The 13,079-nt window shown below is 35.1% G+C and overlaps 1 protein-coding gene across 6 annotated transcripts in view; it reads right to left on the bottom strand.

Moving 5' to 3' along the window:
- The window catches only part of SOS1 (SOS Ras/Rac guanine nucleotide exchange factor 1), a 146,213-nt gene that overhangs the window by 63,687 nt on the left and 69,447 nt on the right, over positions 1-13,079 (bottom strand). For 5 of the 6 annotated variants that reach the window (XR_006960289.1, XM_047069322.1, XM_047069320.1 and 2 more), the window contains exons 2-5: positions 10,785-10,910; positions 4,267-4,398; positions 2,189-2,353; positions 56-265 (exon numbers count right to left, since the gene is read on the bottom strand). Coding sequence is in view for 5 of the 6 variants with exons in the window: in XM_047069322.1 (XP_046925278.1) it covers positions 56-265; positions 2,189-2,353; positions 4,267-4,398; positions 10,785-10,910 (633 nt within the window). In the remaining variant the exon portion in view is untranslated. The remainder of the gene's footprint in view (positions 1-55; positions 266-2,188; positions 2,354-4,266; positions 4,399-10,784; positions 10,911-13,079) is intronic. The other variant, XM_047069321.1, reaches the window with a different exon arrangement.

Below are 13,079 nucleotides of genomic sequence, written 5' to 3'. Positions count from 1 at the left end.
GGGATCATGTAAAATTAACACGTACAATGATATATGTGTATACAACAATACTTACATTAGCTGAAAATAATTTTGAATTGGAGACAAAGGGCTCTCTAAAAACTTTTATAATTAAATTTAGTTCCCTTATGTACTGTCGAATTTCTGCCATAAATGCTTTTACCAAATCATAGTAAGTTTGCTCTCCTGAGGTGGAAGGCTCTTCATCGGTTAAAGATAATATATTTATATCTTCTACATCTTGATGAAACATATCCATCAATACCTACATAGTCAGAGATATAAAAAAAGTACAGTGAAATATGAATCTGTAGTTAAAGATAAGCACCCTAAGTTGCTCTTTGAATACAGTTCATAAGTGATAAAAAGCAGAAACACAATAATCTCTTCTTGGCTATATTGCCACTGCTTCCTGCATATTTTCTCTACAAACAGAATTCTACATCTAATATCACAAACTGCCTCCTCCAAGCTCTCTGTTAATACTGCTACCTGTCTGTCTTTCTTGTTAACCTATTAGTTCAAATTTGTTCCCAAACTTTGTCTTAGACTTCCCTTAGTTTCCTCTGTTTCATACCCTTGTCATCACCACCTCATTCCAGGGCCTCACTGCCCTGTATCTGAATAATTCACAGTCTGCTAATTGGCCTCCTTGACTACGTTTGTTGGAAACTGATCAAAACTAGTCCTGCTTCTTCCAAGAAGCCTATTATTATTCTCTTACTAAATCTCACCTTTCCCCTTCTATAAATTTTGACATCATTATCTCTACAACATGATGAAATATTTTATCTTGTATTACTCTGTGTTGTTTCACAAATGTAAATTTCCCTTCATCAACTCTGCAGCCTTGTTTTATACTTCTTTTGCATCTCCTCTCTGTGTAAGCTCATAGTATGCACTAAAAAATATTTTACTTATCTGATTTAAAAGCTAACAAATATTTTATATTCATTGAAAAATATTTTACAAACCAAATAGTTATTCATTTAAAAATGTCAATACATTTGAGACCCTTCCTCAGATCAGGTGATTTTTACTCTATATGCTCACATTCTAAAAGAAAAAATAAACACTAGAACACAATTAAGTGGATTCAGTAATCAGAGAGAATAGTCCAAATCAATAAGAGTATAGTGAGGAAAAAATGAAACGAAATGCTCATCCAAAAATATTTTCTTTTCTGAAAAGTCATTTTCATAAAATAAAAATATTGAGGCAATCTAGAGTAATAACTAAGAGCTTTAGAATGAGATCTAGAGTTTGAGTCCAGGTTTTGAAGCTTCTTAGTAAGTTCTGGGTCAATTTCTGTATCTCTCTAAACTTCAGTTTCCCTTTTATAAAGAGTACCTACCTTACAGGGGTACCACAAAGACGAAAGGAAATAAATTACATATATGCTTAACTTCAATAATGTTTGCTCTTTTTATTTTTAGTAGGCTCCACACACATCGTGGAGCCCAATGCAGGACTTGCACTCATGACCCCAAGATCGAGAGTCAGACACCTAATCGACTGAGCTACCCAGGTGCCCCAATGTTTGTTCTTAATATTTTTATAATAAAACCACAGAAGTAGTATCTAAAGAGAGTTAGGTGTTGAAATAAAGCCCTCAAGAGTTTAGTATTTTTACATTTTCAAAATTTGTTTTCAAAGTTCATCATCTTCTAAGTATTCCAATCTAAATAAAGAATTTCACTAATAAGAGATTATTACTATCATTTACTCTACTTGCAGGAACACATAAAAGAAAAACTGCATGACATTTTTAAACACAGTTTACAGGCAGCTGGGTGGCTCAGTCAATTAAACATCTGACTCTTGATTTCGGTTCAAGTCATGATCTCATGGTCTGTGAGATCGAGCCCCAGGTCAGGCTCTATGATGACAGTGCAGAGCCTGCTTGAGATTCTCTTTCTCTACCCCTCCCCCACTCACAGGTTCACTCACTCTCTCTCTCTCTCTCTCAAAATAAATAAATAAAACATTTTTAAAAATAAACATGGTTTAATACTATATATATAATACTCTATTTCCATAAAGTGATATCTTGTGTAGTTGCTATTAGACTACTGGAAATATACCCTAACACATAATATATAATTTTATTATCTGAATAGTATGTTAGCATCCAATAAATCAGGAATAAAAACTTAAGAACAAGACATACAGAAGATCAGTATCCTACCTTATCAGCACACATTGCCACTTTAATATCTTGTTTTGTAATTTCATAATGCCGTATATTTCGTACATAATTCCCCACCAGCTTTAAAATGTCTGCAGAAATGTATTCTAATACTGCTACTATGTAAACAGAAACCTGGTGGTCAATTTTATAACCTAGGACCTCCTGAAAAATTAAAAGAAAAACATGTTTAAAAATCAGATACTATAAATTTGACACACTGATTAAAAATAAAAAAAAAAAAAACATGTATACAATTTAGCTTAACTTTTACTGAGGCCTGTGATTATCAACAACATTTCATTGTAAGTGGTTCATCTATGAATAATATACATATTGCTATTTGGAAATGTAGTTAGAGCAAAATTACCTACGATCATGTAAAATACTTAATAAGTACAGATTACTAAATAGATCATCCTTAACTTAAGAAGGGAAGCCCCAGTTTGGGGGACAGGAGAAATGCTCACTTTACCTAATTCAGAATACCTGGAATTAACTATGACAAAAGAGGTTTTTTCTTTATTCAGAACAAAAGTTAATGTATTATTGATATCTGGGAATATGTACACTAGCCTTATACCTCTGTTCTTCATTCCAAAGGAATCTGGGATCCCAAAACCCTGGTGGCGCATTTCTGGTATTTGTACTGTTTCAATGAGAAAAAATTTATGCTATGTTCTACTGAACAACAGTGGTTACTAAGAACATGTTAAATAGTATTATTAGACTTCAAAGAAGGTATGGGCTTTTGTGGGGCTGACCAGTTGCTACAGGGAAACAAATTCTATTTTCTAAACAATCCGATTTAAAAAAAAACCTTTGAAACACGAAGTTTACTTATAAGTTGGCGGCAGGTGGCATTTACCTTTAAAGATATGTAAAAACTATGAAATGGTTATAGTGATAAAGATTTATTAATAAACTGAAATGGTATCTGCAATTAGATCATAAAATTCAAAGTTCAGGATCATTACTGACACAGCAGGCACATACCTCAATGTGTTAATTCTCTCAGAATAAAATTCAATGTATGGCTAGTAAAAATTAGGAAAAGAGAATTATACAGAATTATGTAGTTACTAGTAGTTTAGTAATTCTCTATAGCTTGCACTTATTTCCTCAGACCAGTAAAATACAGACAGATATTTCTATTCCAACAACCCGAGTACAAAACATAACCTTTGACAGTCTTAAACATAATCCAAGTGTTTAGTCTTAAATCTTAAGTCTTGGACGAGATCAAACAGACCTGAATTCCCTAACACCATCACTTGGAGCCCTGTGAACATGGACTAAAAGTTACTTAATCCATTTTTGCCTCAGTCACCTCATCTACAAACTGGGGATGACAATAATAACTTTGTTGAGTAATAAAGTTTAGAGGTAATGTACGCAAAAGCATTAACATTTTGCTTGTATTATAGTACATAAAAATGATTGGTATCATAAGTATTAAGGTTTTAATTACTATAATACCTATATTTTTGACGTGAGAGTTAATCTATAGTTTGTTAATCTTATTAAATAAATAGAAACAGGATTATTAGCATTTCCAACAATTATTCTTTCTACTAGCTCTGGAGAGATTCAGCTGACTGATTTAAATGAGAAGTGGGACTGGGTAGTTTAGGTAATCTTTAGACAATTTTTGCTCAGAAATTACACATAGCCCTGTGGCAGACTCACAGAGGTCCCTACACATCTAACAACATGAAGGATTAAGATTTGAAGGATGTGTAGGGACACTTAGGTCTAACCAATAAGAAAGGAGTTTTATAAATTCTCTTTGAGGTACTAGTAACACCAGAGCTGAACGAAATCCACAATTATAACTTTTCTTAGTCCCTTCAATTTGCATATTTTTGTCAGTATGAAATTACTTTAAATCATGTTGCCCAACTTATATTTCCCTATTGTCATATCATCCCTCCCCGTGACATGAATTTCTGGAAAAATTAAAATGAGAGAATTTTACTCTTCAATCGACTATTATCCATAAAATATATGCTGAGTGTTTGAAAATGATGGGTTTTATTTTGCTTTTAAAAGGCAAGAAGGTAGTATTTCAGCTTTACCTTTAATAAAGGATGAATTTTTTCTACTGGGAGAGATAAAGGGTTTCTTCGCTTCCTCTTTTCAATAGCCGATTGGGCATCAGCTATTGCCCACTTATCAATTGGATGAGGGAAACTTTTTTGAACACGTTCCTTGGAAAATAGGAAAATAACAACTAAGCAACAAATATATTAAATAGTGCTCTTCACTTATAATTTACTTTAAAAATCAAAGAGTACCAAAAGCAGGCTTTTCACATGTGCTATAATTTATACTACAACCATACTTAAGAGAAAACTCTACTGTCAATGGATTAGTTTCTTAATTAGACAATTAAGAGATTAAACATTCTTTGTATTATCTAGGGGAGAATATCACATTCAGGATTTCAACTTAGCTGTGATAAAGCTAATGACAAGAATGATTAGAATAAACATTGCTTATATAAAATCTCAACAAGACCTAAGCTCAAGAAGCAAGTATCTAAATCTAATTTTCATTCATTTGACCTTTTAATAATACCAATTACAACCTCAAGTAGCATTTTGCACTTGAAACCTCTAAGAAATTTTTTCTTTATTCATCATGCAAAAGTACTTGACTTCAAAACTATTTACAGATCATGGAAAACAAGGGTTTACATTGGTAACAGCAATTTTTATACACCGTAGTTCATCATTAGAGTTTGAACCCTCTATAAATCATTAATTTTTACAAAATACTTCTCTTTAATTTCTAGCACTTACTTGGTTAGCATTTCCATTGAAAGTGAAGAAACTCATGTTAATGTAAAAGCTGAATTTTCCTACTTTAATAAACTAATGTAGTTCACTTCAAGCAAAAGTGACTTTCAGGATACCACAGTGAAAACCAGTAGAGGTCGCTATTAACATAATTTAAAACCATGTAGATAACTAGTTTGTAAAAACTATTAGATAAAATTAAATGTCACTCCTGATTATAAACCTAAATAAAAAGTTTTGTCAGTTGCTATTAAAATGAAAAATAAAAAAAGAGACTGTCACATGACACTTTGGAGGGAAAACATGTTGATTTTAGGACATCTTAAGAACAAATTTATAAAGTGAGAATAGTTTAGCCCATTCAAGCTAAGTAAATTTTCTCTTCATCTAGGTTTGAGGCTTGAAGTCAGCTGCCAAAGTTAAGAAGTGATCGTTTCAATTCTAATTAATGGAACTGGAGGTATGTTGAAAGAAATTATTGTAGTTATAAATGGAGTTTACAAATTTATTGAAATGCCTCGTTAAAAAGCTATTTGCCAGGACACTATACAGATAATACAAAGGTCCAAAATATTGGGGGAGTTTGGAAGGTAAAAAAGGAGAAAAGAAAAGGAGGAGAAGGTGGAAAGCAACATCAAAAGCTAAAATTCTTTTCCTTTCTCCCAGTCAATACTAGATTTGCTAATCCAAAAATGACAATTAAAGAGATTTAGGACTAACTTAACTATGGCTTCCAATTAAAAATTTCAGTGATGGGTTTAACCTGTGGTTAACCATGGTACAAATCTTATAATGGTATGGCCCTGTGCTGCTATTTTCTTTCCCCTCACCTCTTTCCCTCCCTCCCTCCCTCCCTTTCTTCCTTCCTTCTAACCTCAACTCACAGTAAGAAATAATAAATTCTTAATACATCTCATTGCATCCTTACACATCATACACATACTAAACAAAGTTCATAAAACAAAACCTGCCCTTATTACACGCTGATATTACACTGATATTTTCTATGCATCAAAAAAAAGTTAGTTGGGCAATGCATAACGTGATTTTATGACTTACTAATGGGTCCTGACCTAGAGTCTAAAAAGCACTGGTGTATGGTAGTGAAAGTATAAGAGAAAAGACGTTGAACTCAATATGACAATTCTTAAACATATTTCACATAGGTCTTTGGAAAAAAAGTCACTGGTAGAATTACATAGGCAAAATGGAGGCAGGGGTTGAGGTGGAAGAAAAAGAAAATAGAATAGCAATCCCTTCCCAGAGAAAGAACAGGTATAATTATGGAAAGACAAGACTTAAGAAATTAAATAAAGAAAAATAATAAATTTAACAAAGAATATACTTTACCAGGGACATAGAACAGAAAAAAATACTATTAGTTTTTTCTTCTATTTTTTTTTTATAAAGATTAAATACAGAAAATGAGGGAGAATGAACTGGATTGGAGCAATTTTTATACACTATCTTTTAACATGAAAAATTATTGTGAAAAGACAGAAACAATACATATCCCTCCTCTACATTCCCAGAGCACTCATATAAATGCTTCTTTATTCATCGGGAACACTGCCTGACAGATAGCAATACTCAAATACTGGTGGCATGGATTGTTGAATTTTGGCTACGTCAGTAAAACGAAATCCCTTTCATTTGGACTCTGATAGTTCACAATCTTTAGTACAATTTCTCAAAACTTTTCAATTAACATAAGCAAGATTAAATAACATAATATTCAATTAACATAGTATAGATACATATATAGTCCATCAGTTTTCAAGCACTTTCAAAGTATCTATATTCCTAAAACTATAGGGCAACTAAAACCCACTTTTAGTTTTTCATTAAAATAAATCCCCTTGGGGCCAAGTATTAAGGAAGAATTGCTACTCTACTTTGAATTATGTTTATACTTTATTCAAAACGTATTCTTTAGAAAGACAGAAATTTTACATATTGCATTAATTCAGACTGATCTATTTTTTTAAATGTTTATTTATTCTTGAGAGAGAGAGAGACAGACAGACAGACAGACAGACACAGAGCATGAGCAGGGGAGGGGCAGAGAGAGGGAGACACAGAATCCGAAGGAGATTCCAGGCTCTGAGCTATCTGCACAAAGCCAAACGAAGGTCTTTTTTTTTAAGTACGGTTTTTAATATGGGCCTCAAATTTTAAAAAAAAACTTTGATGAATTATCTCTTACCTCAAAATTTATTTGAAGGGCTTATAAAATTCATGACCCTTATGACTTAAAAAAAAAAAGGCTCTGTAAATGTATTAAGGAAATAAAATAAATGTATTAAAGAAATATAAAATCCTTATGAACGAAGAAAGTGAAAAATTGTTTTCTGATAAAAGAATCTAACACACCATTATATTCATTTAAAATCTCTATATATCTATATTTTTGTCTAAATACGTTTCCAGGAATGGTACAGGAAGAAGGGTATTTGACCATGATTAGATTCCAGGTTTCCACCTTTTTAAAAATCTGTTCTAGGGGCACCTGGGTGGCTCAGTCCGCTAAGTGTCTGCTCAGGTCTTGAACTCAGGGTTGGGAATTCAAGCCCTGCATTTTATTTAAAAAAAAAAGAAAAAAATTAAATCTGTTCTACCATTCTGAGGGGTGTGTAATCTATAAAATAAGCAGAGTAATAACTACTCCATAGGGTTGCTGTAAAGACATAACTATGTATATAACAGTACTCTGAAATTACAAAGCCCATTACCCAACTGATGGCTATTTCTATTTCACTCATACATTCTTCCCAACCTTTCCCAATTCCAAAGCCAGCTCATTGGTATATCACATGGCTACATCCACTTTAAGGGCTCAGATTTACTGCTTAAAAATAACATGACAGGGCACTGGATAATTATATATCTTCAATATCTCAGAAGTTTTCTATTAAGAAGCTAAGAAATATCCTTTATTAATATTTAGAGTCTTGAGGGCCTACATTTTGATCAAACCTGTGCAAGTCAAAAACTGACGCAGTAATTTTCAAGAATTCATGGAGATCTCCTTCAATACTGGAAAAATTATATATTAGTTTCTGTATTAATAAAAATAAGGACATTAAATAAACACAGTATAGTATGAGATATCAAGAAAGAACTGAATTTGAGTTTGCAATGTTATCAAACTAGCAAATTCCTAGAACGCCCTCTAACATCAGAATGATAATAAGCAAGATGAGTTCCATAACCCTACTCTAACACACTAGGCACAAGGCTGAATGCTGTATTTTATAAACACTGTGGGAGAACCTAACTAAGATCCAAAAGAGCAACTGGAATTATTCATGAGAAGAGTCAGGCAACGAGTTCTATTCAAGATCTACTCTGAAGACCAATGTAATTAAGTGCCTAAAGGAAATCATGAATAAAAGACAGTTGACCTTATAATTCAATGGAAAAATCGGATAAAAATGTATGAAACCTTCTTTAAATTACTTAAGAAATCAAAGTGAATTACTATTCCATTGTATACAATCTTTTCTACATCTACAACCTCTGTAGTTCAATGTTTTCAAATATCTCTTTGCCTCCGCTGAAATCTGGAACTCCCCTGAAGACTTCGAGAGCAAAAACCGCCCTTGTCCCAAAACCTGCATGAAGGTAAATTTAGCATCTTTTCCATTCCCCAAGCTGTTTCTGGATCATGTAAAATCTTGTCATGATCCTGTGTGACCTTACTGTCTACCTTAAGGACACATGAAATACCCTGGCCTCTTAATTCTTTGAATACCTCATCTTGGAGACTTTCTACCCCAGCCACCATCACATGGCCACATCCCGCTTTGTAACTGTGTTACTGAGGAAATCTTAAATTCCAACAACTTTGTCTCTGATCCCAATCTATTCTTTTAATTCTCTCACTCAGGTATTCTAGTGTTATCAGTTCTTAACCTTATTGGGAAATCCAATACCCTAATTCCCTCCATGTTTTTCCAATCTACTTGTCCTCTCCTGGCAGGATACTTGAGTTGTAATGTACAGCCAAAAAGCTTAGACTTTCTGGGCTACAGTCTTGACTTCGCTACTTATTAGCTGTGACCTTGGGTAAGGGCAATTTATCTAACCTCTCTGTGCTTCAGTTTCCACATTTATTCATTCAACATGTTATTTCCTGAGTGCGTTCTCAGTGCCAGACATTGTTCTAGATGCTAGGAATTTGGCAGTAAACAAGAAAAATAACCTTGGAGCTTACATTCTAGTAAGAGAAGAAAACAGCACAATCTTCATGGGGTTATTAAAAAACTTTAAATAAAATATAAAGCACGGAACTGTTTAGAACAGTACACAATATTACAGCAAGCACTTAAATATCAGCCATTATTATATGTCACTTTTTCTCCTATCCAGTTTAGGTTCTCTGATGCTCTTTTCAGAAGTTTCTCATTAGATATGCCTATATTATCAATCCCTCATCCCCTGGGGGACAGGGTAGGGCCTGGGGTAGATAGATATACCTCCTACCCAGCCACCGTTTGAGATAAAATCTTTGTTACATTCTATGTGTGTTGTGTCTTGAAAGGTTGTAAAGCCCTGTTATTACCAATTTCCACCACTTCCTTGTCCTACTATTCTACTGTATGTCTATGGTGAAATTCCATTCAACCCAACTATCTTTCTTGTGCCCACATTTGAGTACTGCAAAAGAAATGTCAGAGAAACTCAAAGATTTGTACTAGTATACATTCAAGGTCATTAAAGTCAAATGTTCTTAATCGTTGTTAGACAACTTTTATATTTCCAGCTCTATCTCCCATTTTTTACAGTTAGAACTTCAAACCTTCTTTCTTTTCTTCTCAGACTTTTGACTTCTTCAGATGCCTCTTCTGGGAAGCTAATCCCTAAGCCCCAAGGCCTGTGTTATTAGTTTGTCCCTTTTATGGTGTCCCTCAAAACTTTTATGCACAGTGGATCACATCCTGTTATTGCCATTATTCCTGTATCTCCACCAAACTTTAAGCCCTAAAAAAGACAGGGGCCAGGTCACTGCTGTAGTAGACTGCAGAACTTCCTAGGTTTTTACATGTTTCTTTCCCTTCCAATTGGTGGGAAGGAGTTCACTTACTATCTAAAATACGTGTAACAACTGAAGACCAACAGATTAATAACTAAATGTTTTTATTTATTTTTGAGACAGAGAGAGACACAGCATGAGCGGGGGAGGGGCAGTGAGAGAGGGAGACACAGAATCCAAAGCAGGCTCCAGGCTCTGAGCTGTCAGCACAGAGCCTGACACAGGGCTCGAACTCACAGACTGTGAGATCATGACCTGAGCTGAAGTCGGACGCTTAACCGACTGAGCCACCCAGGCGCCCCAAAATGTTTTTAAATGACAGTGGGCTTTAAAAACAAAAGAAACATTTGAACATATTCCACTCTTAAAACTGTGTGTGTGTGTGTGTGTGTGTAAAATTCTAGTATCAAGGAGTAGTGTTTAGGGGTGCCTGGGTGGCTCAGTTGGTTAAGCATCCGACTCTTGGTTTCAGCTCAGGTCATGATCTCACAGGCTCATGAGTTCGAGCCCCGCATCGGGCCCTGGCAATGAGGAGCCTGCTTGGGATTCTCTCCCTCTTGCCCTTTCTCTCTGTCCCTCCCCTTCTCACGCTGTCTCTGTCTCTCTCAAAATAAATAAACTTAAAACAAAATAAAGGCAGTGTTTTGAGGCCAACAAAAGTTCATTTCAGAACACTTTCACTGACACTGCAACAAGTACACAGTGTGTGTGTGTGTGTGTGTGTGTGTATAAAGCAAATACAAGGCAAAATTTATCATACCTCTACATCTGAAGCACTTCGGGGCTGAGCTTGGCATAGCATATTTAATAACTGCAAAATTAATTCTTCAACATACTGAAGAGCATCATCACTAGACTCAAGGGTAGGATGAACTTGCCCCTGGACCTATAAACAAAAAGCAAAGTAATTAAAATGTAGGTTTATACTCAAGCACATGGTCTGAATTCCAAGTACAGATTTAAATGTGATGACCCAGAAGTTCGTTCTCAATCTCTCCCCAGCCACAATACCATACATGCTTATTAACATGCTCCTGGAGGTTCAGATACCTAACTGCAGATTTCAATATATTTTTTTCTTTAAACCACAGTTACCCTGAGACATGGGAATGCAGAGAAGGAGGGAGAGGCTATGGTTTTCATCCAGAACCAGAACATTTACTCAACATACTGCTTGGGCAAAATTGACCTCCCATGGGTCTCTGGCCCTTGTTTTAACTCTACCTTTCCTCCTAAATGATAAAATCCAAGAAGGATTTCTCTTATTCACCAGTGTAACACTAGCACCTAGCACTGTGCAGGGCACAGAATACAAACTTGATAAATGTTTGTTGAACACAAAATCACCCTATACCAAAGGATACAAAATGGGCACTTTTGACAATCTGTGACTGTCTCTGCTTTATGAAGATAACTTGGTAGTCACTCATTCATAAATGCCTAATCATCTTTACCTTCATTTTCCTCAACCATTTGGTTGGAGGCCCATCAGGCCACTGGCCTCTGTAAAATTTACATTTTAATTACCAGCATGCTAGCCTTTACGTGCATCCTTTGTCACTCACTATGGGTCACAACTATTCCTTTTAACAAATGGCAGAAAAATCAGTTCCAGGAAACAAACAATATAGGTTTTAAAATATAGTCAACTCTCCAAAGGGCACAGCCCTCTTGGGAGAAAAGTGCACAATACTCGCTGGCCAAGAGCATGTAGTATGATCTGTCCTATTACACCTCATTATCGAACAGGGTATGACAGCCTTAGTGTAGGGGTACATTTTTATACACAGTGTACTATATTATCAATTTCTGGAATGTGTGTTAAAAATACATAGATATGTATATATCCGTACATATGAATTTAAAATACTTTTTAAGGAAAAATATTTTAGAGGCAATCACAATTCAGAACTGTGGGGGGAATGCTACATCAAGTATGAGGTTTAAAGCAATTTATTATTATTTTATAGGTGAAGAAACTAAGCCGCAAAAGCCTTAAATCCCTTGCCCAAACATTTCCGGTCATATTCAGTATAGCAATTACCAATCTGATTGTGATTAATCTGTTTATAAATCTCTTCACCCTGTTAGATGACTGAATGGTTGTGCAGTTAAAATAACGGATAACGTTTGGACTTAGAACCCCAGAATTTGTGTTTCTCAGCTCTGGGCTTACTATTTGCCATGCCATCACACTCTAATGTGTGTAGCTAATGGACCTTGTAAACTTACTTCCCTTCAGCACATAACAACATTAAACCATCTTTCTGTTTTTAAGATGGAATTTGATAAAAAGTTTTATTTATTTATTTATTTGAGTATAGGTGACACATAACGTTACAACAGTTTTAGGTCAACAACAGTGACTCGACTTCTCTCTACCTTATGCTATGCTCACCACAAATGTAGTTACTGTCTGTCATCATGCAATACTAACACGATATCATGGACTATTCTGTTAATAATCCCGTGATTATTCATTCCACAACCAGAAGTCTGTATCTCCCATTCCCCTTCACCCATTTAGCCCATCCCCAGAGCCCCCTTCCCTCTGGTAGCCATCAGTTTGTTCAGGTCTGATTCTGCTTACAAAATTTTATTTTTATTGATTGAATTGCATGCACCCATTTGGCTTAAATTGTCTTGTCAGATAGCCTTTAGCTTCATAACCAACTTATCTTCATTTATCAGTGAATCCTAACACCACATAGTGGGCTTTTCTTGAGGGACTCTCAGTCCAGTCTTTTCATTTTTTTTTTAAGTTTATTTATTTTGAGAGAGAGCATGGGGCGCGGGTGGCATGGGGAAGGGGCAGAGAGAGAGGAGAAAGAGACAGTATCCCAAGCAGGCTCTGTGCTGTCAGTTTAGAGCCCGACATGGGGCTTGATCTCACAACTGTGAGATCATGACCTGAGCTGAAATCAAGGGTTAGATGTTTAACCGACCGAGCTACCCAGGTGCCCCAAGTCTTTTCATTTTTTAATTCTCTTTTCTGACCAGTGACACAACCTGTCCTACTTCTCTTATTTCTTTGCTCCTTTTCCATTTTCTTGTG

The sequence above is a fragment of the Lynx rufus genome, unplaced genomic scaffold (genome assembly GCF_022079265.1).
Source record: "Lynx rufus isolate CCGP_SWC_20201006 ecotype Redwood Valley unplaced genomic scaffold, mLynRuf1.p SCAF_8, whole genome shotgun sequence".
Lineage (NCBI taxonomy): Eukaryota > Metazoa > Chordata > Mammalia > Carnivora > Felidae > Lynx > Lynx rufus.
This window is presented reverse-complemented; position numbering and strand designations above follow the sequence as displayed.